General features: G+C 44.2%; 1 protein-coding gene across 3 annotated transcripts in view; it reads left to right on the top strand.

Annotated features, from left to right (window-relative positions):
* Positions 1 to 231: 231 nt before the first annotated feature.
* Positions 232 to 25194, top strand: part of PIR (pirin) — a 78576-nt gene continuing 53613 nt past the window's right edge. Inside the window, exons 1-4 of one of the 3 annotated variants that reach the window (XM_069761049.1) lie at positions 232 to 299; positions 3649 to 3796; positions 7201 to 7293; positions 17946 to 18029. In XM_069761049.1, coding sequence (XP_069617150.1) covers positions 3683 to 3796; positions 7201 to 7293; positions 17946 to 18029 — 291 coding nt within the window. In that variant the 5' untranslated portion in view covers positions 232 to 299; positions 3649 to 3682. Of the gene's footprint in view, positions 300 to 486; positions 935 to 3648; positions 3797 to 7200; positions 7294 to 17945; positions 18030 to 25194 lie in introns of those variants that run through there. The other 2 variants (XM_069761052.1, XM_069761050.1) reach the window with 2 other exon arrangements.

The raw sequence follows: 25194 nt of genomic DNA, 5'->3' as shown, positions 1-25194 counted from the left end.
AAATAATACACATAGAGTAGGTAAATGTCAAAATTAACAGACTTTAATAGGTCGCCTCATAGTGTATCGCCCATACGAACAGAACTACGGGGTTAAAGATCTGTGATTTAACACTTCCTGATGGCGGATCTGATCCCATCGAGGATGTATTGAGCTCTCGGATTTGCGTACTCAGTTACCATAGTTACCCTCGATCTCTCTTATTGGCTCCTTTGCCCATCAGTCACAGAGAGGAGGGACTTCCTGTGTTCTGCAGCAGCTCCTTGTTTATACTCTCCCGGGTACAGCGTCTCTCGCAGGTGCACCTCTATATTACACCCTGCATATGAGACGTTTGGAAAGGATCAGATTCCGAGCGGCCATTGTAGAATGTTCCGTTAACTCTTTCCACCCTAGAATTCTATAGAGAGTGTAAACCTTTGAATAGGAAAGAGTTAAAAACGCATTCTAAAGCCGAACTGCTCCAGATGGGATAGTTAACTCTATCATTTCCAGAGTGCACAGCTCCATGTATTGCTGTGCGGCCGCACGCTCCGCTCCGGAGTGCCGGTGCCAGAGCTTGGTTTTAACCTGTGAGACTCGGCCGTATCTCGCTGTGTGTGATCCCGGCCTCAGAGGGAACAGCAGCTGTCGTGAGTGCACATACTGGGGGCGGCGCTGTGGTTTCCCCTGACGTGACCCCCCTGTGTACACCCTGAGCTTTCAGGACCATTCACCATTGCTAGATCCCATGATCCTCCTGTAAACAGACACTAAATGTGCAGCCTAATAGTGAGCCGGGGCTGGCAGCTCATACTGCTGTTATTATGGGATGCTGACTCCGCCACTACTGTGCACAATTTCTGCTGAATCATGGTGATCAGGTTCTCCCAGCCTTTATAGAAAGCTGCTGGTCCAGTGCTCCTCACTGTGTCCCAGCCCTCCCGGGGAGCAGGTAGGCCACACGTTCCCTTCTGCTTAGCAACAATCTTGCCGTTTCTATCATTATTGTGCACACTGTAAGCTTTCTTAGGCTATCTTTCTTATGATATTATATATTTTATGCTCTGGCATTCACATGAGGCTGTTGAGTTTGGGTCAGGAGGACACCTGTAGATGGTTCGGCCATCACAGACCACGACTCACAGGTGTGTGAATGTAGCCTCAGAATTTCATCCATTTTTATTGTACATAGAGAATTAAAATAAAAAAAATTCTCCACCCTCTCTGTTCTGACAGTCTATGAAAATTTGACCACACTCAGATGTCATCCGAGTGCAGTCCTATTTTTTTGCAGACCCATTGCTCACTTTGATCTGACCCTCGGACATATGAATGGCCCCATAGACCATCACAGGTACGAGTGAGGTCTGTGAATAAAACATGGTTATCAATCATACTTGAAAAATCGGGCTCGTGAATGAGCCCGGAAACTGATTAAAGATGAACAAATCGATTGACATGACCCATGTAGTAGTCCATAGCCACTGGACGGTAGTCCTGTGTGGCGCCTCCTTCCTGCTGGAATCTGCTGCGTCTCAGGCCCGGTGCAACGTCACGTACACATCACACCAGGCTGGTAGCATTGCCCCGGGCCGACTGGTTATGGGGGGCAGTGGGGATTCCAGGGGTCCTGCACGGTGGCCACAGAGAGCCATCGTGGTGCTACATCAGGGTCGTCCTCACTTGTCAGACGAGCTCCTCTCATTACACGGTCCTCACACCCAGAAGCCACGCGCCTAAATCCGAGACTCGCCTTCTTTTAAAGACAAGATTCAAGAGAACCTTAAAGGGGTAATCCGGTTACAAGAATTGTTCTTCCATCCACAGGATCTACCTATCAAAAAGGGAGGCATCTGCGTAGGTGGAGAGCCACAGGCCAGGCCCCCTATACAGATATAGGGCCCCATTCATCATTGTATTCCCAACAGTTTTTTGCTATGAATGATCCTTAATTAGTGACTTTTTGATTTCTCAAGTGGTTTGCATCTTTTTTTCAAGTTGTCTTTTGTGGTTTAATTTTGGCTCAAAATACGTCCGTGAAAAAAAAGCAAGTAAAATAAATAATTATGAAATCAGGTCCAAAATGGTTAAACGCCTTGCTTGCCTCTGCTGCCCCCTCCTGGTAACATTCAAGAATTGCATTTTAGCAAATTATACAGTGAAAAGATTTAAAGGGGTATTCCCATCTCCAAGATTCTATACCAACATGTAGTACGTGTAATAATATTAGCAAATACCTGCAATTAGAAATTAAATATAGTTCTTCTGATTCGCTATGTCGCTTACTCCATATGCAGGCATTGCAGTAACTTAGGTATCCATGGTTATGACCACTAATAACTAGCTGTCACTGGTTGAAACCATGCATACCTAAGCTGCTGCAATGCCCTGCACATGGGGTAAGCAACATGGTGAATCAGAAGAACTATACTTCATTTCTAATTGGAGAAATTTGCTAATATTATTATTCCTACACCTACTACATATTGGGATAGGATCTTGGAGATGGTAATACCCCTTTGATGCAAAAATATTTCTCCCATGAACTTAAAAAATTACGTCAATAACCATATTCTTTTTACAATAACCCCCCCCCAAAAAAAAAAACAAAAAAAAAAAAAACAGTGATTTCTATTTTTTTCCTGTTTCAGTTGTCACTTTACAGAATAAATGTTTTGATGTTCTGAAAAGTACACTGATGCCAAATATGTAACTGTTTTTTGTTTTTTATATATTTTACTTTTTAAGTTTTGGGAACAGAGGGTGGATTTAACCCTTGTTTTTTACATTACTTATTTGTCCCATAAGGGGACTTGAACTTAACTTGATCATTTATACAATAAACTGTGATAATGTATAATTATTATTATCCTATGAAGTCTACAGGGTCTTTCACTAGACCTTAGGATACTATGGCACATGACAATGCCATTGGGGTGATGGGCATCAGAAGCGACCCCAACCCTTCATTCTAAATGCTAATGTCGTGATTGATGACCTTTCTGATCATAGACAGCAGCAGTTATTCAGCCGGCACCCTGCTGCACGGAGCAGATGGAGCTCCCAGAGCTTGCTCTATAAAAGTAAATGTGCACTGATGTCTCCAGAGATTAATATATATTATATCCATGATAATATCTGATTTGTTCTTCTGATAGAGAGATCCTAATCCTCTGCACAGACATATTACAAGGATAACATGCCGGATTCCTGCATTCACCACTAGAGGGCGCCTAATTACTGTGCTGTTATTGAGCACAGTGGAGCTCCGTATGCAGTAAGCTCTCTAGCACTCCCTAGTGGCGGCTCAAGAGAGTCACTTTAAATCTAAAAACCCATTTTTATTTTTTTTTAATTTCCATTATTTGTCACAAATCTTCCAACTTCCCTCCTGTTGCTATAGCCTAAGTTACACACTGTCATATTCCAGTGTACTTGGCTTTGCTCACATCTTTTTATCTTGTCCATTAGGTTTCTCTTTAAATGTAGAACTAGAATTAATCCATTGCTCCCTCCCTCTGGTAACATTTCCAACTTGTTTAGTTAAGAAAACAAAGCCGAGAACTTGGAATTTCCTGCCTTTTGCTCTGTTGTGTTGGCGCGCACGGCCTTTGTGGAGCAAACACTGACCCCTCCAGCAGATGACCCTTTTGGTGCCTGTTACAGATCGCAGCCTCCAGGACCAGACTCGGACTCGTGCATGCAGTCTCAGGGTGCAAGAATGGCAGGAAGAAAAGTGACAAAAGTCGTCCTGAGTGTTGAGCAGTCGGAGGGAGTCGGTGCCCGTGTCCGCAGGAGCATTGGCAGATCGGAGGTAGGAGTTTTATATCTTTCTGATAACTTCCCAAAGCCATTCATTGATGCATCAGACGATAAAGCAATTTTTCCTAAGCTCGGCTCCGTACGTTTTTTCCTAAGCTCGGCCCTGTACGTTTTTTCCTAAGCTCGGCTCTGTACGTTTTTTCCTAAGCTCGGCTCCGTATTTTTTTTCCTAAGCTCGTCTCCGTACGTTTTTTCCTAAGCTCGTCTCTGTACGTTTTTTCCTAAGCTCGTCTCCGTACGTTTTTTCCTAAGCTCGGCTCCTTACGTTTTTCCTAAGCTCGGCTCCGTACGTTTTTTCCTAAGCTCGTCTCCTTACGTTTTTTCCTAAGCTCGGCTCCTTACGTTTTTTCCTAAGCTCGGCTCCGTACGTTTTTTCCTAAGCTCGGCTCCGTACGTTTTTTCCTAAGCTCGGCTCCTTACGTTTTTCCTAAGCTCGGCTCCGTACGTTTTTTCCTAAGCTCGGCTCCTTACGTTTTTCCTAAGCTCGGCTCCGTACGTTTTTTCCTAAGCTCGGCTCCGTACGTTTTTTCCTAAGCTCGGCTCCTTACGTTTTTTCCTAAGCTCGTCTCCGTACGTTTTTTCCTAAGCTCGGCTCCGTACGTTTTTTCCTAAGCTCGGCTCCGTACGTTTTTTCCTAAGCTCGGCTCCGTACGTTTTTTCCTAAGCTCGGCTCCGTACGTTTTTTCCTAAGCTCGGCTCCGTACGTTTTTTCCTAAGCTCGTCTCCGTACGTTTTTTCCTAAGCTCGTCTCCGTACGTTTTTTCCTAAGCTCGTCTCCGTACGTTTTTTCCTAAGCTCGGCTCCGTACGTTTTTTCCTAAGCTCGGCTCCGTACGTTTTTTCCTAAGCTCGGCTCCGTACGTTTTTTCCTAAGCTCGGCTCCGTACGTTTTTTCCTAAGCTCGGCTCCGTACGTTTTTTCCTAAGCTCGGCTCCGTACGTTTTTTCCTAAGCTCGGCTCCGTACGTTTTTTCCTAAGCTCGGCTCCGTACGTTTTTTCCTAAGCTCGGCTCCGTACATTTTTTCCTAAGCTCGTCTCCTTACGTTTTTTCCTAAGCTCGGCTCCGTACGTTTTTTCCTAAGCTCGGCTCCGTACGTTTTTTCCTAAGCTCGGCTCCGTACGTTTTTTCCTAAGCTCGGCTCCGTACGTTTTTTCCTAAGCTCGGCTCCGTACGTTTTTTCCTAAGCTCGGCTCCGTACGTTTTTTCCTAAGCTCGGCTCCGTACATTTTTTCCTAAGCTCGTCTCCTTACGTTTTTTCCTAAGCTCGTCTCCGTACGTTTTTTCCTAAGCTCGTCTCCGTACGTTTTTTCCTAAGCTCGGCTCCTTACGTTTTTTCCTAAGCTCGGCTCCTTACGTTTTTTCCTAAGCTCGGCTCCTTACGTTTTTTCCTAAGCTCAGCTCTGTACGTTTTTTCCTAAGCTCGGCTCCTTACGTTTTTTCCTAAGCTCGTCTCCTTACGTTTTTTCCTAAGCTCGGCTCCTTACGTTTTTCCTAAGCTCGGCTCCGTACGTTTTTTCCTAAGCTCGTCTCCTTACGTTTTTTCCTAAGCTCGGCTCCTTACGTTTTTCCTAAGCTCGGCTCCGTACGTTTTTTCCTAAGCTCGGCTCCTGATATTCTGCCTTTTCTGCTCCTCTGTAGTGATTCATGTAATCTTTGCGGTGTATCTGCCAGCTGCTGCGCCCAGCGTGATCCCTCAAATCAACAAACTACTGTAGGCGAAACTTGGCAGCAGGGTCAATAATGCAAAACGCAATTACCCAGAACCGTCGTCCTTGGTGAATCTGATTGTGAACAAAACACGGGGAACGTTCCAGACCCATGAATCATTAGATGGCGGCTCGTGTTTTCACAATACAAGAAGATACAATGGAGCACAGATCTACTGTAGGGTGGTATATACCCTATAGGATCCGACTATACCGTACGGCCGATGACCCTGCATAATGTGCAGTGTAGCGACCACAGACCGGCATCGGGCTTTCTATAATCAGCGAACAGTCTGTATAATATCATTCGCTGCACATAGGCTTATTCTCGGCAGCACGAGCGCTGTTTACACAGTGATGTGCTGCCAAGAACAATGATCTTTTTTTTTTCTCCAGACCAAAAGATCATTTCACCTGATGAACGAGTATTATGCTCATTCGTCAGGTGATTAGCAGTCCCAATAAGCACATCACTGTTTAGCAGCGGTTTGTTCTTTCCAGCGGCGCTCCCCTTCTCCTCTGTATTACACACGCTCGTCCCCCTTTTAACCCCTCTAGAGCCGCACCTGGAGGCAGCGGTCTAAAGCCTCGATCCACCTAAATATCCTCCGCAAGCTCAGGGACACATACCTCCTATCCAGAAACGTACCCGCCGGCTGCTTACAAGGGGCCAGCAATAACTGAGCGGAGTGCATTAAAGCGTATCCGTTGTTTTAATTTTTATTTCAGAAATCAATAGTACGTGTGAAAATAAACAAGTCTGTAATATATCTCATCAGAGAAATTGTCTGCTTTCTTCTCCTTTCATTCCATGGGTAACATCTGTAAAATCTATATACAGTTACAATCAGATTCTCCCATTACTGAGAGAGATGACAGTTGGTGCCTATAAAGTTCTATGGACGGAGGATCTAGAGTCAACAACGGACATTTTTCTTCAGGTGATCTTAAAGGGAACCTGTCACCTCGTTTTTTCAGATTGAGATATAAATACTGTTAAATAGGGCCTGCGCTGTGCGTTACTATAGTGTATGTAGTGTACCCCGATTCCCCACCTATGCTGCGAAACACATTACCAAAGTCGCCGTTTTCGCCTGTCAATCAGGCTGGTCAGGCCGGGTGGGCGTGGTCACAGCGCTGTTTCTTCCCCAGCTTTACGTTGGTGGCGTAGTGGTGTGCGCATGTCCCAGTGCCGAATCCACTTGCGCGCACGTGAAGAAACAGCGCCACGATCTGCGCTATTACTGTCTTCGGTGGGGGCGGCCATCTTCCTGGGGCCGCGCGTGCGCAGATGGAGTGCTCTGCTTCAGGAAAATGGCCGCGGGATGCCGCGCGTGCGCCGATGGAGATCGCGGCGGCCATTTTCCTGAAGCCGAGTTTGCATACTTTTTTGCTGATGTCCGGAAGAGTATTCGATACCCAACTGATAGCTGTGATGTCACTTACTGGACATTTTACAGTGGAAAAACACTGATACATTCTAAAACCCATTTGATTCTGTTCTTGATAAAAACATGGCCGATATTTGTGAAATATTTGCTCCAACTTTGACAAATTTCAAAAATGTTTCAAATAGTTAAAATTTTACAGAAATATTTTAACTTTGGTGTTATCTTTCCTCAGTAGTTGTATTAAGTTTGGTTCATTTTGATACTAATATTTCTCTAATTTTGGCTCCAATTTATTTCAGCTAAGAAATTTGGATCCATTTCTGATGCTGGATGAATTTAAAGGGGGCAAACCCGCGGGCTTCCCAGACCACCCTCACAGGGGATTTGAAACGGTAATAAATAAAAACAGCAACCTCTTCCTAAATCTGTTACAATCATTAAAGGGGTGGTTTTATCAGATCCCCACTGAGCCCTCGTGATGTTAATGCTATAAGAAAGCACACAGCCCAGGAACCCCTTTATATATCATTATTTAAAGGGAATCTGTCACCAGATTTTTGCTACCCAATCTGAGCGCAACATAATGTAGGAAAAGAGATCGTGATTCCAGCGATGTATCACTTACTTTACTGGGTGAAATAGTTGTGACACAATCAGTTTTTAAATGTAGCATGGAGCAGAGCTCAGAAAGCTAACCCCGCCCATACCACAGCTAACCCTGCCCACACCACAGCTAGCCCTGCCTACACCAGGCTCTGTATGTGCATTGTACATAGACAGTGAGCTGCTTATCACATGAGGGGGCGTGGTCGGACCAGGGCTCACAGGAGCACAAGTCTTGGCAGTGATAATCTCTAGGTGATAAAACCTTCATTGTATGGAAACAGGGCACAGCCTGATAAGTGACACATCCCTGAAATCTGTGTGTCAGCCCCTACCTCGTGCTGTCATCAGATTACACAGTAAAACCTGCTGACAGATTCCCGTTAATAGTAGATCTATATATGGGGTGTAATAGCATTGAATAATATCTTTTTGCTCATTTGCAGTCTGACCATAAGGCACATTAGGTATTGCACAGTTCTCATTGTAAACTATTGTTACCATGGTTGACACCACTGTGTTAAGTTCACTATAGAGGGCAAAGATTTTATAAACCATCTGTAGTGCACCATCCATGAGGTATCAAGCGGCACCATTCCCTGATTGTAGGGAGATCACATACTGCCCGTTATATATTTCATACTGAAATTTTCCTATTTAGGAGGGGGCATTTAACCTTTTGTACAACATTAAAGGGAATCTGTCAGCAGGTGTTCTTATTTAATCTGAGAGCAGCATAATATAGGGCAAGTGAATCTTACTACAGGGATGTATTACTTAGTAGGCTGTGTGCTGTAGTTTCAATACAATCAGTGTTTTATCAGCAGGAAATTATTACTGCCTGACTAGGTCTCGTGCAGGCCAATCAGGCTAGTCTGTATAACCCCACCCCCACCAATGATTGGCTGCTTTCTCACAATCACGGCTGTGGGCGGGGTTATGCACAGCTCGGCAATCTGACCACTGCTCCATCTACAGCAGAGAAAACAGGGATTCTATCAAAACTGCGCCATGCAGCCGAGTAAGTGACACATCCCTGGAGACAGGGTCTCTTATATTGTGCTGCAGATTACATAGAACATGCTGACAGGTTCCTTTTAAACACAGGTATGGCCTATATATATGGTCTGGGCATATGAATAAGGCCACGTTCACACTAGCAGTATTTGGTCAGTGTTTTACCTCAGTATTTTGTAAGCCAAAACCAGGAGAGGAACAATCGGAGGAAAAGTATAATAGAAATACGTCACCAATTCTGTATTTATCGCCCACTCCTGATTTTGGCTTACAAATACTGAGGTAAAATACTGACCAAATACTGACTGTGTGAACGTGGCGAAAAGCTGAGATTCTGAAGTCATTCTGTGCACATAGCACGTAACTTCTGGAAAGAGAGAGCAACAGTGCCACCTAGTGGGAACAATACAGTAGTACTAGGTGAAAGATGACTTGAAACTATTTTTTTTTCCTCTGGGAAAAGCAGAGTGTGTCAGATTTAGAAATGTGTTATCCCGGTAGAGACTATAAGGCTAATGGAATTGTAATAGAGTATGAATGAAGGTTTTTGAGGATTCTTTTGATCTTGTCCAAAAAATACCATACATAACGTCCAAAAAAAGGCTTAAAAGACTAATTTTATTCATTTTAATGCTCGTCCTCTTTGTGGTTCAAATGAGAAGGTTTTTGTTAGATTTGTTTTCCCCATTTCACGTATTGAAAATTGCCTGGTATGGCAAAAAAAAGTGCATGCGAATTCATTAAAACAAATCTTGATGGACTCTGCCTCAAACTAGGCACTGCCCAATGAAAAGGCTGCGAAAAACACTGACACTTTCACAGCCACTTCAGGAAATGGAAAGCTCCATAATCTCCCCTTAGAAGCAGCGATTCCTGAAGCGATTTCTGCTTGAGAAACTCATTTTTTATCTTAAAAAAACAAACAAACAAACAAACAACCTCTTGTCTGCACAGAGACGTAGACATTGACCATATTGTGCTTCTTTCACACCGAACATGGGGATCTGACTAATGACTCGTATTGTGAACTTTCTCATGTACTTTGAGATCTGATACAACTCCTTAATCTGTACCTAATTTGAGAACTATTGGCTTGTCTGCCCTTCCACGGCCAGATGAGGGAGGTCATGAGAGAGCAGTGACCAGTCACCGGGTATGGGCTGGGGCTGAAATTCAGTCCTGGCCTTTGAAATCACACAGGCCCATGCTGTTCCCGTCCCCATGAATCAGATGGGATATATTACTAATATTACCCTGGATGGAGGAAAGGAAGATTTTCTACAAGACCAATATTTCTAATGATACCTGTAGCCTGCTGGGGTAAGTGACGGAGTCAGCGACTTTGTGATCCATCACAACTCTTAACAGTATGGGTATCTTGAGAACACAGATTCTGTTAATGGATCGCCCCCAGACACAGGGCCACAAGTCACTCGGTACCGGTCCTTTCTGCTCAGTTATGCGGTTGTCACGGTGGCTAGACCCGGTCGTGACCCTGCTAAGGGGCGTCCAATAAAGGTGATGGTACAGTCTGTCAGGGGTTCGTGATGCCACCTGTGGTGTTCGGTCAGGGTGACCGACGCTGCTGTGGGGTCCGCTGGGGTGATGGAATGGCCGCTGGATGGTATACCTTCCCACAGGTGAAGTATGTCCCCAGGGCTTCCCAGTAAGGTGGATGGTGATGGTGTGAGGTGCAGGAAATAACGAGGACACAAGGTTGCAGTCTCTTTACCTTTTTACTGAAGGCTTCAATATACTCAGTCTAGAGCACGTTCAACCGGGCTATCAGAGACCGGCCGGTCCGATGGGCACATCCAGAGTTTCCTTCGCAGATGGAAATCGTTGCCTACCACTAGCGCCTGTGTGTTGTAGTGCTACCCTGCTGAGCATTCGGAATAGTCCTCACAACTGCTGTTCTCGTTCGTTCTCTACAGCTCTCTCTCTTTGGTTCCAGATGTTACTAGTTTCTAACGTCCCCCAGGTATGTTATGGATAGGACGCCACCCGTTTGACGGGAAGGCTTGGAGGTCTTCTGGGACCCTAGAGACGCCCCTCTCCCACTGTTGCCCCCTATGTCTTCGTAGGTGTAGAAGGTAGACAGCCAACCTATAATTGACTGTCCAGCGGAGTTTGAAGTAAGGCCTGAAGTCAGTTACTCCTACAGTGATCCGGCCACCGACTACGCGCCTCAGTAAGATGTTGCCTCTCTCTCTCTCGGCACGACTCTTACTAGCTCTCCTTTGTGCTGATCTCGTTTACACTGTTCCACAGTATTCTTCCCCTCTTGTCTCTCTCCTGGATACCGCCGCGAGGTGTGCAGGCGCGGTTCCGTTACTATCTGCTCTGTTCGCTAGGCACCTGCCAGGTTCCCACGCCTGACAGGGACCCCCCTGTGTCTTCTCCCCCGCAACACCCCCTGCCACGGGATGTTGCCTGGTTTCAACCCAGTCAGCTTCTGACTAACTTCCTCCCCAGCCCCTAGTTTTACCAGTGTGAGGAGTGGCCCAATAAATAAAGCCTTTTTCTCCCCCTAGTGGCCGGAGTGTGAAGTGTAATGTGTTCTGGTGATACCTGGTCAGGATAACTCTTTAGTCCCATCGGACGTACCGCTACTCGCCTTGGGGCCATACTGCAACGACCAGGTCTCTGGGGCGCTGCATTAACAACACAGCAGACAAGGCGAAAGACGACCAGACAGGCCCTTCTGGCATTTGCCAGAATTACCAGATGGTCAGTCTGGCCCCGCTTGTCAGTGATAGCCTGGAGGCAGGCAGGGAGCCGATAATGCCCAGACAGGCAGGAGAAGACCAAATGCAATGTCCAGCCCCGCTGCACCTCATTAGCATAAAACTTCCTCAGCTGATAACATACGAAAGAGAAAACGGATTTCTTAAAAAAACAAAAAGGTATCATTTTAATCAACCTCAAAGTGCCATTTCTGCCATGTCCTTAGTTACAAGTACAGGGCATCTTCAGAGCACAATGTGCCTGTAGAATGGATCAGTCACTTCTTTTAGCTGCTTGGCGTCTTCGGAGACCTGAAGCGGTTAAAATACGTTGAAATGACATAGGAACGGCAGGTATTTTTACCTAGAAAGGCATGTGTTCATTCTTTTGAGTGTTTAGTTATTGTTTTTTTTAGGAGGGTTTTGAAGCGGATCTGTCTGAAAAAAAAAATGTTGTGTGCACATACCGTAAGCCTGAGTAAGTTTATATCCTTAGGATTGGCCACTAGTGATGAGCGAATGTGGCCGGTAAGGTGTTATCTGAGCATGCTCAGGTGCTGTCAGGGTATTTTCGGGGGGGTCGAATAGTATGTTTGAGCCCCCACGGCTGCATGTCTCCTGGCTGTTAGACAGCAGCAACACATGGAGTGATCGCTTAACAAACGTGTTGTGGCTGTCTAACAGCCAGGAGACATGCAGCGGCGGGGGCTCACACATATTATTAGGGCAGGCCGAAGTCACTCAGTTAGGACTCGAGGACGCTCGATAGCCTTATCCCAGCACGTTTGCCGATCACTACAGGCCACCAATATTGGGTCAGTGGAGGACCCACCCACAGTACTCCTGCCCAAAAGCAGTTTGGAGAGGCTGTGGCGCTTACATCGGGCCACCTACCTGTACGCTGACAAGGCGGAGTATTGTAGCGTTATTATTCAGCATGTCCTGCCCCTACTAAGTATACATTATACAGGTAGGTGGCACAATACAGAGTAAGCATTGAAGGGGCTGCAGTGTGACGTTTTAGACCTCTCAAAGACCCCACTAATTGAATTTTCAGTGTTTAAAATATTGATAAAGGAAAATTTCCATTTGCCAATTATTGTCATAATTTGCTTATTTTTTTTTAGATAAAACTTAGTGATCCTTTATGCTTCATTGCTATGTATTATGCAGTAGGAATAATTTTAGTTTTGCCACTAATCATTAGTAGCTCAGTGAGATTTACGAAAGTCATTGCTGCCTAATGCACAGCCATCAGCCAGGTCTTTATAAGTGTGCAGTCTCCAAATGATCACTAGAGGGCGCTGTACTACTACATTTTCCTCCATTGCTGTTGGTGTAGGGCGTCCATGCTAATTGCTGTATTTTACCTTGTAGCAGTTTGCGGTGATGGCATTCACATCATATAAATGGGTTCTCCTTTAGCCATAGGATGGCGATCATTCTTTAGCAGCCCTTACCCTCGGTGTCCTCGGGCTCATCGTTTCCTGATCAACAATGTCATAGAAGAAATTCGACATCTCTTGGTGTCCAGTTGTATCTAATTGCAAAATACGAACACTTTTTTTAGGCTCTGGTCATATTAGTTTACTGTATGACGCAAACATATCCATATCATGCCTTTCTTTTTTACGTATGAAATTGTGTAGTAGACTGTGATAATCGAGGACCATAGAGGAGCATCAGCCAGCAGCAGGCCCGGTATCTGCTCCATGGTGCGAGGAGGAGCACTGCAAACGCTCTAGAACTATGCCCTCCATTGGCTACGGGTACGCAGACCCTCTGTGGGTGGCTTGAGGGGCTGACATCTTTTAGTGGGACCTGTGCACACAGCATAGCACTTTGTAGTATTATTGGCATTCTCCAAAGAAAACCAAAATTGGCAGGTCCACCATTGTTGCTATTATCTCTTCACAGATGAGAGCAGGTTCACACTAAGCACACGTAAAAGAGTCTGGAGATGCCATGGTGAACGTTATGCTGCCAACAGTATCCTGCATGACCGGTTTGATGGATTCAGTGATTGTCTGGGAGGCATTTCCTTGGAGGGTGAAACAAGCCTCCACAAGATGGTCATTAGTACCCTGGCATGAAGTCCTCAGAGCCATGGTCACACCTTACACTGGTGCAGAAGGTCCTGGGTTCCTCCTGATGCAGGATGATGCCCGGTGTCATGTGGCCAGAGTGTGCGGGTAACTTTTGGATGAGGACTGCATTGACGCCATTGAATGACCCTCACTATCTCCAGACTTGAATCTTATTGAGAACCTCTAGGACATTATGTATCCATTCATCCTCTGCTGCCAACTAGCACCACAGACTGTCCAGGATCTCCATGACCTCCTTACCCAGGTCTGGCAGGAGATCGCCAACCACCGCCTCATGAGGAGCATGAGCAGATGTTGTCAGGAGTGCACACCGGTGTGTGGGGGTCATTAACACCACTGAGCCACATTTTGGTTTGCTGTGATGAAATTCACGCATAGAGAATCCACCTATGTGTTACTTTTTTTTTTTTTATAACATAATTTTAGAAAAAGCCATGGATCGCTATTTCAAACATTGATCTATTGCGGCTAAGCAAATTTTACAAATCTGTTTCTGGTTTTTAGTTAACATTTTGATCAGAGTTGATAAAACCCACTGCACGGTCGCAACAAACCTCTTAGTGGCTCGCTAACCTGTCAGGCGGAGTGACCACTGCCGCCGCGAAACCGCATCGGCAAGTAAAGCAAACCATGTACCCCACAGTGCCCATGCTGTAAAGCAAAGCCCATACGTGTCCAGGCCGTCCCACCCCAGCACCACAAACATTGGCTGCCACAGAACTCCAACACCAAGTAAAGATTAAAAAAACTCAATTTCTACGTAGTCACTGACAAGAAGCTGAGAACACAATAGTGGTGACCCTTTTTGCTGTCTACCACGAAGTTAAAAACACCTGGGCAAAATAGTAGTAGAGATTGTACCAAGGAAAATGAAAAAAATGAGGGAACAGAGCATGCACAATAAAAAGCCTGTAGGATACGACCTGGACCATACATAAAAATATATATATATTTTTATATTATATATATATATATATATATATATATATATATATATATATATATATATATATATATATATATATATATATATATATATATATATATATATATATATATATATATATATATATATATATATATATATTATATATATATATATATATATATATTTTATATATATATATATATATATATATACCGGTTGTGGCTAAGCAAAATGTACAAAACTGAACACCAGCTTGTTAGTTAACAATTGTTGCGACAGTCGGCTTATACATTGTTATCAAATGTGAACCTCGTGTTTAGGTTTTGTACATTTTGCTTAGCCGCAGTGCATCAATGTGTAATATTTGGTTCTGCAGCTCAGGTCTTTTATTACAGCTATGTCATGGTTCAAATGGTTTACTCTGATTTTTGGAGTTTGGTGATTTGGAATCCAATTTTCAACTGGGTGATGATATAGATATATACCAAAAGTTTGGACACACCTTCCCATATAAAGATTTTTCTGTATTTTCATGGCTATGAAAATTGTACATTCACACTGAAGGCATCAAAACTATGAATTATACACATGTGGAATTATATACTTAACAAGAAAGTGTGAAACAACTGAAAATATGTCTTATATTCTAGGTTCTTCAAAGTAGCCACCTTTTGCTTTGATGACTGCTTTGCACACTCTTGGCATTTGCTTGATGAGCTTCAAGAGGTAGTCACCGGGAATGGTTTTCACTTCACAGGTGTGCCCTGTCAGGTTTAATAAGTGGGATTTCTTGCCTTATAAATGGGGTTGGGACCATTAGTTGTGTTGTGCAGAAGTCTGGTGGATACACAGCTGATAGTTCTACTGAATAGACTGTTAGAATTTGTATCATGGCAAGAAAAAAAGCATCTAAGTAAAGAAAAACTAGTGGCCATCATTACTTTAAGAAATGAAGGTCAGTCAGTCCGAAAAATTGGGAAAACTTTGAAAGTGTCCCCAAGTGCAGTGGCAAAAACCATCAAGCACTACAAAGAAACTGGCTCACATGAGGACCGCCCCGGAAAGGAAGACCAAGAGTCACCTCTGCTTCTGACGATAAGTTTATCCGAGTCACCAGCCTCTGAAATCGCAGGTTAACAGCAGCTCAGATTAGAGACCAGGTCAATGCCACACAGAGTTCTAGCAGCAGACACATCTCTACAACAACTGTTAAGAGGAGACTTTGTGCAGCAGACCTTCATGGTAAAATAGCTGCTAGGAAACCACTGCTAAGGACAGGCAACAAGCAGAAGAGACTTGTTTGGGCTAAAGAACACAAGGAATGGACATTAGACCAGTGGAAATCTGTGCTTTGGTCTGATGAGTCCAAATTTGAGATCTTTGGTTCCAACCACCGTGTCTTTGTGCGACGCAGTAAAGGTGAATGGATGGACTCTACATGCCTGGTTCCCACCATGAAGCATGGAGGAGGAGGTGTGATGGTGTGGGGGTGCTTTGCTGGTGACACTGTTGGGGATTTATTCAAAATTGAAGGCATTCTGAACCAGCATGGCTACCACAGCATCTTGCAGTGGCATGCTATTCCATCCGATTTGCGTTTAGTTGGACCATCATTTATTTTTCAACAGAACAATGACCCCAAACACACCTCCAGGCTGTGTAAGGGATATTTGACCAAGAAGGAGAGTGATGGGGTGCTAAGCCAGATGACCTGGCCTCCACAGTCACCAGACCTGAACCCAATCAAGATGGTTTGGGGTGAGCTGGACCGCAGAGTGAAGGCAAAAGGGCCAACAAGTGCTAAGCATCTCTGGGAACTCCTTCAAGATTGTTGGAAGACCATTCCCGGTGACTACCTCTTGAAGCTCATCAAGAGAATGCCAAGAGTGTGCAAAGCAGTCATCAAAGCAAAAGGTGGCTACTTTGAAGAACCTAGAATATAAGACATAATTTCAGTTGTTTCATACTTTTTAGTTAAGTATATAATTCCACATGTGTTAATTCATAGTTTTGATGCCTTCAGAGTGAATTTACAATTTTCATAGTCATGAAAATACAGAAAAATCTTTAAATGAGAAGGTGTGTCCAAACTTTTGGTCTGTACTGTTTATATTTTATTTTTTTTCCTTTTTGTCATATTAGTAAAGGGTTTCAATTTCAGTCTTTTGCTCATAAAGATCCGATGTGGGATTTGTGTCCCCACTATATTTTGAGCAATGTATATAGTCCCGGAATGTAGCAGTACGTACACTACGTTTTTAATACTTAAGCAATTACCCCTGTTTTTCAGCCACAATCCCAACCACATGGGGATCACCTCGAGATGCTGGTAAAGCTTAACCTCTGGGAATTCCGCAGACAGACCTCTATAGATAAGTCTATCTGTCCAAGCCATCGCACAGAGCTTCCATATGTAAGGAGTGTCAGCAGGAATTTCTCCGTCGTCAGTCCACATATAACATTACTTACTGCTGTGATGGCATTGCTACAATGGTGCATCAAAATTACCAGTCAGAACAATACATGGAGCCTGCACAATAGTAGATGGAGATTATCATAGCCTGTACAAAAGCCAAGACAGGGAATGCAGAAGCTTCTTTGTGTTGAATCTGGGTAGTGAGATAATTTCACAAATTAGTTTATAAAGCCCTAAATACAGGGGTCATTTTTATGTTAACTGTCGTCAGGGTTCAAAATGTAAAAATGTATGTGTGCAAAAAATCACATGGGAAAACCTGGCATGGATCTATGCACTTTGTAAGTACAAGCCATTCTTGATATTCATATATACTGTAGGTGACATGGCCTGTCCTGTATTTACTGGGTAGAATGACACAAATGCTCTCATTAATTTTATGGACTTATATCCTCTGGAGGACAATATTCATGTCATATCTTTATTAATCAAACATGCAGAATGAGGAATTATGATTGTGATCTTCTCGGATTGGTTAATAGATCGGATTATGTATTTGTTAGACAACGCTTGCTCAGTTATTGTTCTGGAGAGCAGACCACCCGCGTTTTATACTCATAAAGATGTCTACCTTTGAGCAGAAGGAAGATGAAAAGGAATTTGTCTCTTTATCACTTTTCCAGACTGCCTGTATCCATCATGAAGCAACAAATTCTGAAATACTTTTAGAACTCAATTGTGTACTTCTTGTTTTTCTTCCTGCTTTGTACACTGATATCTGAGTGTTACCATTGTCCATGCCTATAGGACGTGCCCATACACAGTCTAACATTGCCTTATGCCCCTTTCAGAAGTCGGTGTCTCCGGGACGTGGGGTGACAGTTTTCACACATACCAGAGACACTGACACACGTAGACCCATTCAAGTGAATGGGTCTGTGCACATGTCAGTGTGTTTCCATGGACCGTGTGTCCGTTGGAAAAACATAGACTTGTATGGGTGTGCGCTGCCCAATATTTTTTTTTTTTTCTTATGGCGACTCGGCATGAGAAAATAAATGCTACTTGGCACTGCACCGTAACATTGGAGCGAGTGCTAACTCATGAAACATCGGATAGCACTCGTCCGAGTTATACACTGGCTACTCTCCAGTGTGAGCGAGCCCTTATCAGGCGTTCCTTCATGCAAGTGATAAATATCTCGATAACGGTATAGTAACATAGAGGTTTGAATGTATTTTATTAGGTATCGTATTTGCTGGGTGGAGGCTCAATGGCACATGAAGATTTTTGTGGACACGTTGGCAGATTGGATCCTGGAGACCTGCAGGTAATTCTATAACTACATTATAGTTCGGCTTTAGAGGCTGGAATTCATAATTAGGAGTCACAAACTCAGCTGGGTATATGGGCCACATATAGTAAAAACTTTAACTTGGGGGGGGGCCGCATTCTTTGAAGGACAAAGTTACATTTTTGGTGATACTATTTTTTTCTATACAACTTTTGAACATTTTTGCCAATTTTTTTTTTTTTACATTTTTAGAGCTACATTCTTTATGGATGTGGTGATAACAAATGTGCACTCATATTGTAGTTATGTCCCCATATCCAGGTCTCCATATTGTTGTTATATCCCCATATTGCAGTTATGTCCCCCATATTGTAGTCATGTCCCCATATTGTAGTCATGTCCCCATCCTGGTCCCCATATTGTAGTCATGTTCCCTTCCAGGTTCTCATATTGTAGTCATGTCCCTAGGTTTGAGAGGTGGAAAATAGAAAAAAAACTGGTCAATTCTGTACTAATATCCTCCATCCTGATGTGTGTGTGTGTGTGTGTGTGTGTACATATATGTTCCCAATCCAGGTATACATGGCATCCTCATCCCTATCCTGGTATACATGGCCCCCTCATCCCTATCCTGGTATGCATGACCACTTCAGAGTACAATGCAACTTCCACTCATAGAGTACAATGCAGCGCCCCCTCAGAGAGTATAATACAACCCCTCACACACACATGAATCCAATATTCAAAAAACACATCATTAGTCTATTGGGGTCAGGAACTAAGTCACGTATAATGTAGTTCCTCCACAATAGAAAATAAATGCATATGTGGAGTTCTCCAAAAAAAGCCAAACAAGAAGAAAAAAATGGAATAAAAGCAAACAATTTTTATTCATAAATCATCATTAAAATATCAAATACACGATATTGTTTAGGTCATGAGGACAGAAAGGAGGAACAACCAAACGGCAGACCGTAATTGTTGACATAGGGTAAGAAGACACCCAGTGTAAGTCGGTTGAAAAGGGTGCTCATTTCTAAGTATAATTAGATGAATATGGATGAGAAAGTGCATGTGCACGCAGATAAAATGCTAGCAATAAGTCAGATATGTACAATAGTATCCTGATCAAGTCATGCAGGCATATGTAGCCTAAGTATCAGCATGTGTCTCCCTAGATAAATCTTGACCATGTCACATAACAACAATCTGACACTTACCCATGTCAAGGTGAGTTGGAGTACCCCACGCGGCCCCGACGCACGTTTCACCACCGCTTTCTCAAGGGGATGTCTCACACACAGTATAATGCAGCCCCCCACACACACACGGACACGCACACACATGCAGCCCCACAGTCCAGCAGTATTACACACACTATAATGCAGACATACACACATTACTTATCTCTCCCCGTTCCACCGCTGCTCTGGCTTCTGCAGTGTGTCTCATCGGCCCCACTTCTGGCATAGCATGACACATGATGAAGTGAGATCATCGTGCACCCGGTGAGTTAGAAGCAGAGGAGGAATGATGATCACTGCTTTCAACTGTGTAGAGATCTACGATGCCGATAAGTTGAATGATGGAGGGGTGGGGGAGGCGGTGGAACGCCGGGCATCATAGCGGCTTGGTCTGCCTGCCCCTAACGCTGGCCCGGCCTGCGAGCCGCATGAAGCAGCTTCAGAGGCCCAAGAGCTGCATGTTTCAGACCCCTGCTCTAAAGAATCCTGTTCATTGTATTTCAGACTACCCATCATTTTATTTTTCACTTTATAAATCAATAGTAGATATGAAAATATAATGTAATATATCTTATCAGAGAAATATTGCTTTTTTTTCTTCTCCTGGATTGATCTTTCACTTTCCTTTCATGGGTAAATTCTGTTTTCAATGAAGACCGACTTCCACATTACTGAACTAGGGGATGACAATTGGTGCTTTTACAATTCTATGAAGCGGTGAAGAGGGGGAGGACACAAGGATTCTACTACAAGTTTTACTGCAAGTTCTCCTGAAAATGATAGTTACAGTTCTACCCAGAACTTGGCAAGCACCGACTGCCATCTCCTATCTCCGTAATGAAAAAATCTATAGTCTCTGAAGACGTATTTCAGGGTTTGAGATAGAGGCCGATACGGTGAGACATTTTTTTTTTTATTTTTGGGTATATAATTACTACTATAATGCATTTGTATCTCTTTACTATTGATTTAATTTTGTGAATTACATTGCACTATTTGTGACCAAATTTCCATAGGTCTAACTTTCAGAATTGCATTGCAATTAACTTTGTAGATATACATACAGTGGGGCAAAAAAGTATTTAGTCAGTCAGCAATAGTGCAAGTTCCACCAATTAAAAAGATGAGAGGCATCTGTAATTAACATCATAGGTAGACTTCAACTATGGGAGACAAACTGAGAAAAAAAAATCCAGAAAATCACATTGTCTGTTTTTTTAACAATTTATTTGCATATTATGGTGGAAAATAAGTATTTGGTCAGAAACAAACAATCAAGATTTCTGGCTCTCACAGACCTGTAACTTCTTCTTTAAGAGGCTCCTCTTTCCTCCACTCATTACCTGTAGTAATGGCACCTGTTTAAACTTGTTATCAGTATAAAAAGACACCTGTGCACACCCTCAAACAGTCTGACTCCAAACTCCACTATGGTGAAGACCAAAGAGCTGTCAAAGGACACCAGAAACAAAATTGTAGCCCTGCACCAGGCTGGGAAGACTGAATCTGCAATAGCCAACCAGCTTGGAGTGAAGAAATCAACAGTGGGAGCAATAATTAGAAAATGGAAGACATACAAGACCACTGATAATCTCCCTCGATCTGGGGCTCCACGCAAAATCCCACCCCGTGGGGTCAGAATGATCACAAGAACGGTGAGGAAAAATCCCAGAACCACGCGGGGGGACCTAGTGAATGAACTGCAGAGAGCTGGGACCAATGTAACAAGGCCTACCATAAGTAACACACTATGCCACCATGGACTCAGATCCTGCAGTGCCAGACGTGTCCCACTGCTTAAGCCAGTACATGTCCGGGCCCGTCTGAAGTTTGCTAGAGAGCATTTGGATGATCCAGAGGAGTTTTGGGAGAATGTCCCATGGTCTGATGAAACCAAACTGGAACTGTTTGGTAGAAACACAACTTGTCGTGTTTGGAGGAAAAAGAATACTGAGTTGCATCCATCAAACACCATACCTACTGTAAAGCATGGTGGTGGAAACATCATGCTTTGGGGCTGTTTCTCTGCAAAGGGGCCAGGACGACTGATCCGGGTACATGAAAGAATGAATGGGGCCATGTATCGTGAGATTTTGAGTGCAAACCTCCTTCCATCAGCAAGGGCATTGAAGATGAAACGTGGCTGGGTCTTTCAACATGACAATGATCCAAAGCACACCGCCAGGGCAACAAAGGAGTGACTTCGTAAGAAGCATTTCAAGGTCCTGGAGTGGCCTAGCCAGTCTCCAGATCTCAACCCTATAGAAAACCTTTGGAGGGAGTTGAAAGTCCGTGTTGCCAAGCGAAAAGCCAAAAACATCACTGCTCTAGAGGAGATCTGCATGGAGGAATGGGCCAACATACCAACAACAGTGTGTGGCAACCTTGTGAAGACTTACAGAAAACGTTTGACCTCTGTCATTGCCAACAAAGGATATATTAAAAAGTATTGAGATGAAATTTTGTTTCTGACCAAATACTTATTTTCCACCATAATATGCAAATAAATTGTTAAAAAAACAGACAATGTGATTTTCTGGATTTTTTTTTTCTCAGTTTGTCTCCCATAGTTGAGGTCTACCTATGATGTAAATTACAGACGCCTCTCATCTTTTTAAGTGGTGGAACTTGCACTATTGCTGACTGACTAAATACTTTTTTGCCCCACTGTATGTGGATATAGATACTGAATATACTGATACTGATATAGTCTGAAAAACTCTCTGAATCTGCTGGCCCTCACGGAAACCTGGATTCAGGATTCTGACACTGTCTCTCCTGCTGCCATTACCCATGGTGGCTTACAATTCTCCCATTCCCCGAGACCAACAAACAGACCTGGTGGTGGAGTTGGCATACTCCTGTCCCCACAATGCACTTTCCAGGTCATCCCCTCAGTTCCATCACTCTCATTCCCTTCTTTTGAGGTCCACACCATCAGGCTCTTTCGCCCCCTCTCCCTCAGAGTAGCGGTCATATACCGGCCCCCAGGCTCACCCACCCGCTTCCTGGACCATTTCTCTGCCTGGCTGCCGCACTTCATGTCCTCAGAACTACCAACCCTTATCCTGGGAGACTTCAACATCCCCATTAACAGACACACTTCCACATCTGCATCCCAGCTTCTGTCACTAACCACTTCTCTCGGCCTCTCACAGCTCTCAACCTCTGAGACACACAAGGACGGTAACACCCTGGACCTGGTTTTTGCCCGGCTCTGCTCAATCTCCTACATAGATAACTCACCGCTTCCCCTCTCTGACCACAACATTCTCTCCTTCACACTCGCATATCCTCGCTCACCCCAGCACCCTCCTACACACCATTCAGTCAGAAATCTACAAGCCATTAACCCTCTTACACTTTCAGACTCCCTACGCTTATCATTGTCCCCAATCTCTTCCTTTTCCTGTCCTGATCTGGCGGTACATCACTTCAATGACACTCTTAGAAGCACCCTTGACCAAGTAGCTCCCCTCACCCTCAGGACCTCCAAACACAGAATAAAACAGCCCTGGCTCACATCGCAAACCCGATTTCTCCAGCGATCCTCTAGGTGTGCTGAACGCTTATGGAGGAAAACACGCACACCAGAAGACTTCATACACTTCAAATTTATGTTAAGGACCTATAACTTTGCCCTTCACTTCGCTAAACAGACCTACTTTACCACTCTGATCTCCTCACTATCCAACAACCCCAAGAAACTTTTTGACACCTTTCACTCCCTCCTCAGGCCAAAAGCACAAGCCCCTATCACAGATATTTGTGCTGGTGACCTGGCCTCCCACTTTATAGAGAAAATAGACAATATCCGTCAGGAAATCCGCTCCCAACAACTAAGTTCAGTGACTCCCATCCCTCCCCTCATTGCCCCTGGCTCACTCTCCACATTCGATCCCATCACAGAAGAAGAAGTCTCCAAGCTCCTCTCCTCTTCTCGTCCGACTACATGCACTACCGACCCCATTCCCTCACATCTCCTCCAGTCTCTCTCCCCAGTTGTCACAAGTCACCTAACTACAATCTTTAATCTCTCCCTCTCCTCTGGCATTTTCCCCTCCTCCTTCAAACACTCTATCATTACTCCATTACTAAAGAAACCCACCCTCGACCCATCCTGCACAAACAACTACAGACCGGTCTCCAATCTCCCCTTCATCTCTAAACTCTTGGAGCGCCTGATATACTCCCGCCATACCCGTTACCTCTCCACTCACTCCCTCCTAGACCCTTCACAGTCCGGTTTCCGCCCCCTACATTCGACAGAAACTGCACTCATCAAAGTGACCAATGACCTTCTGACAGCAAAACGTAATGGTGACCACTCTCTGCTCATTCTTCTCGACCTTTCTGCAGCTTTTGACACTGTTGACCACCCTCTCCTGCTCTCTAGGCTCCAGTCACTAGGCATTAAGGACACTGCTCTCTCCTGGTTCTCCTCCTATCTTTCCGACCGCTCCTTCAGTGTTCTGTTCTCTGGCTCCACTTCATCTCCTCTTCCTCTCACTGTTGGGGTACCTCAGGGCTCAGTCCTTGGCCCCCTTCTGTTCTCTCTCTACACGGCCCCAATTGGACAGACCATCAGCAGATTTGGCTTTCAGTACCATCTTTATGCCGACGACACACAACTATATACGTCATCCCCTGACCTTACCCCCGCTGTACTACAGAATGCCACTGACTGTCTGTCCGCAGTCTCCAACATCATGTCCGCTCTCTATCTGAAACTCAACCTCTCCAAAACTGAACTTCTTCTGCTCCCACCACCTACTAACCTCCCTAAATCTGACATTTCCCTCTCCGTGGGTGGCACCATAATAACACCCCGGCAGCAGGCGCGCTGTCTGGGTGTTATGTTTGACTCCGATCTCTCCTTCACCTCCCATATACAATCTCTTGCCCGCTCGTGCCGCTTACACCTAAAGAACATCTCTAGAATCCGCCCTTTTCTCACCATGGAGACAGCTAAAACCCTCACGGTCGCCCTGATCCACTCCCGCCTGGACTACTGTAACGCTCTATTAATTGGCCTCCCCCTCACTTGACTTTCCCCTCTCCAGTCCATCCTTAATGCAGCAGCCAGGGTCGTCCATCTGGCTAATCGTTACTCGGACGCGTCCGCTCTTCGCCAGTCGTTACACTGGCTGCCCATTCATTACAGGATACAATTCAAAGTACTTGTTCTCACCCACAAAGCTCTCCACAGTGCGGCACCCCCTTACATCTCCTCCCTCATTTCTGTCTATCAGCCTAACAGACCACTGCGCTCTGCAAATGACTTTCGGCTAACCTCTGCACTAATCCGTACCTCCCACTCCCGACTCCAAGACTTCTCCCGTGCTGCGCCAATCCTCTGGAATGCTCTACCCCAAGATATTAGGACCATCCATAATTTGCATAGTTTTAGGCGCTCGCTCAAAACACATTTGTTCAGAGCGGCCTATCACGTTCACTAATCAAAGTTATGTTATGTTTGTGTGTGTGTGTAGCCCATTCACTATCCCCATCTATTCCCCAACCCCTGAAGATGGCTGGACCATGATTGTAAATACATCATTGTAAATACACACCTGTACTTTGTATCTCCCCCACCTCATTGTAGATTGTAAGCTCTCACGAGCAGGGTCATCTTATTTTGCTTTAATTATTGTATTGTTAACGTTGTTACTTATGACTTTTGTGTTTGAAACTGTTAAACTGTAAAGCGCTGCGGAATATGTTGGCGCTATATAAATAAAGATTATTATTATTATTATTATTATTATTAGATACCTGTCATCATCGTTCCTTAGTAGTATTCTGCCATCTGGTGGTCTCTCATTGGCCTCCCCTTGCTTTCATTGTTTCTTAATTTTAATTTTTTACTTTTTTATTTTTACTGTATAGTTGTGTACCTCAATACAATATTTATTATTTATATACATTTGTTTCATTGCTGAATATTATGGAGTATA

The sequence above is a fragment of the Ranitomeya imitator genome, chromosome 3, assembly GCF_032444005.1.
Source record: "Ranitomeya imitator isolate aRanImi1 chromosome 3, aRanImi1.pri, whole genome shotgun sequence".
In the NCBI taxonomy this organism is placed as follows: domain Eukaryota; kingdom Metazoa; phylum Chordata; class Amphibia; order Anura; family Dendrobatidae; genus Ranitomeya; species Ranitomeya imitator.
Note: the sequence above shows the minus strand (reverse complement) of the source record. Positions and strands in the feature narration are given on the sequence as shown.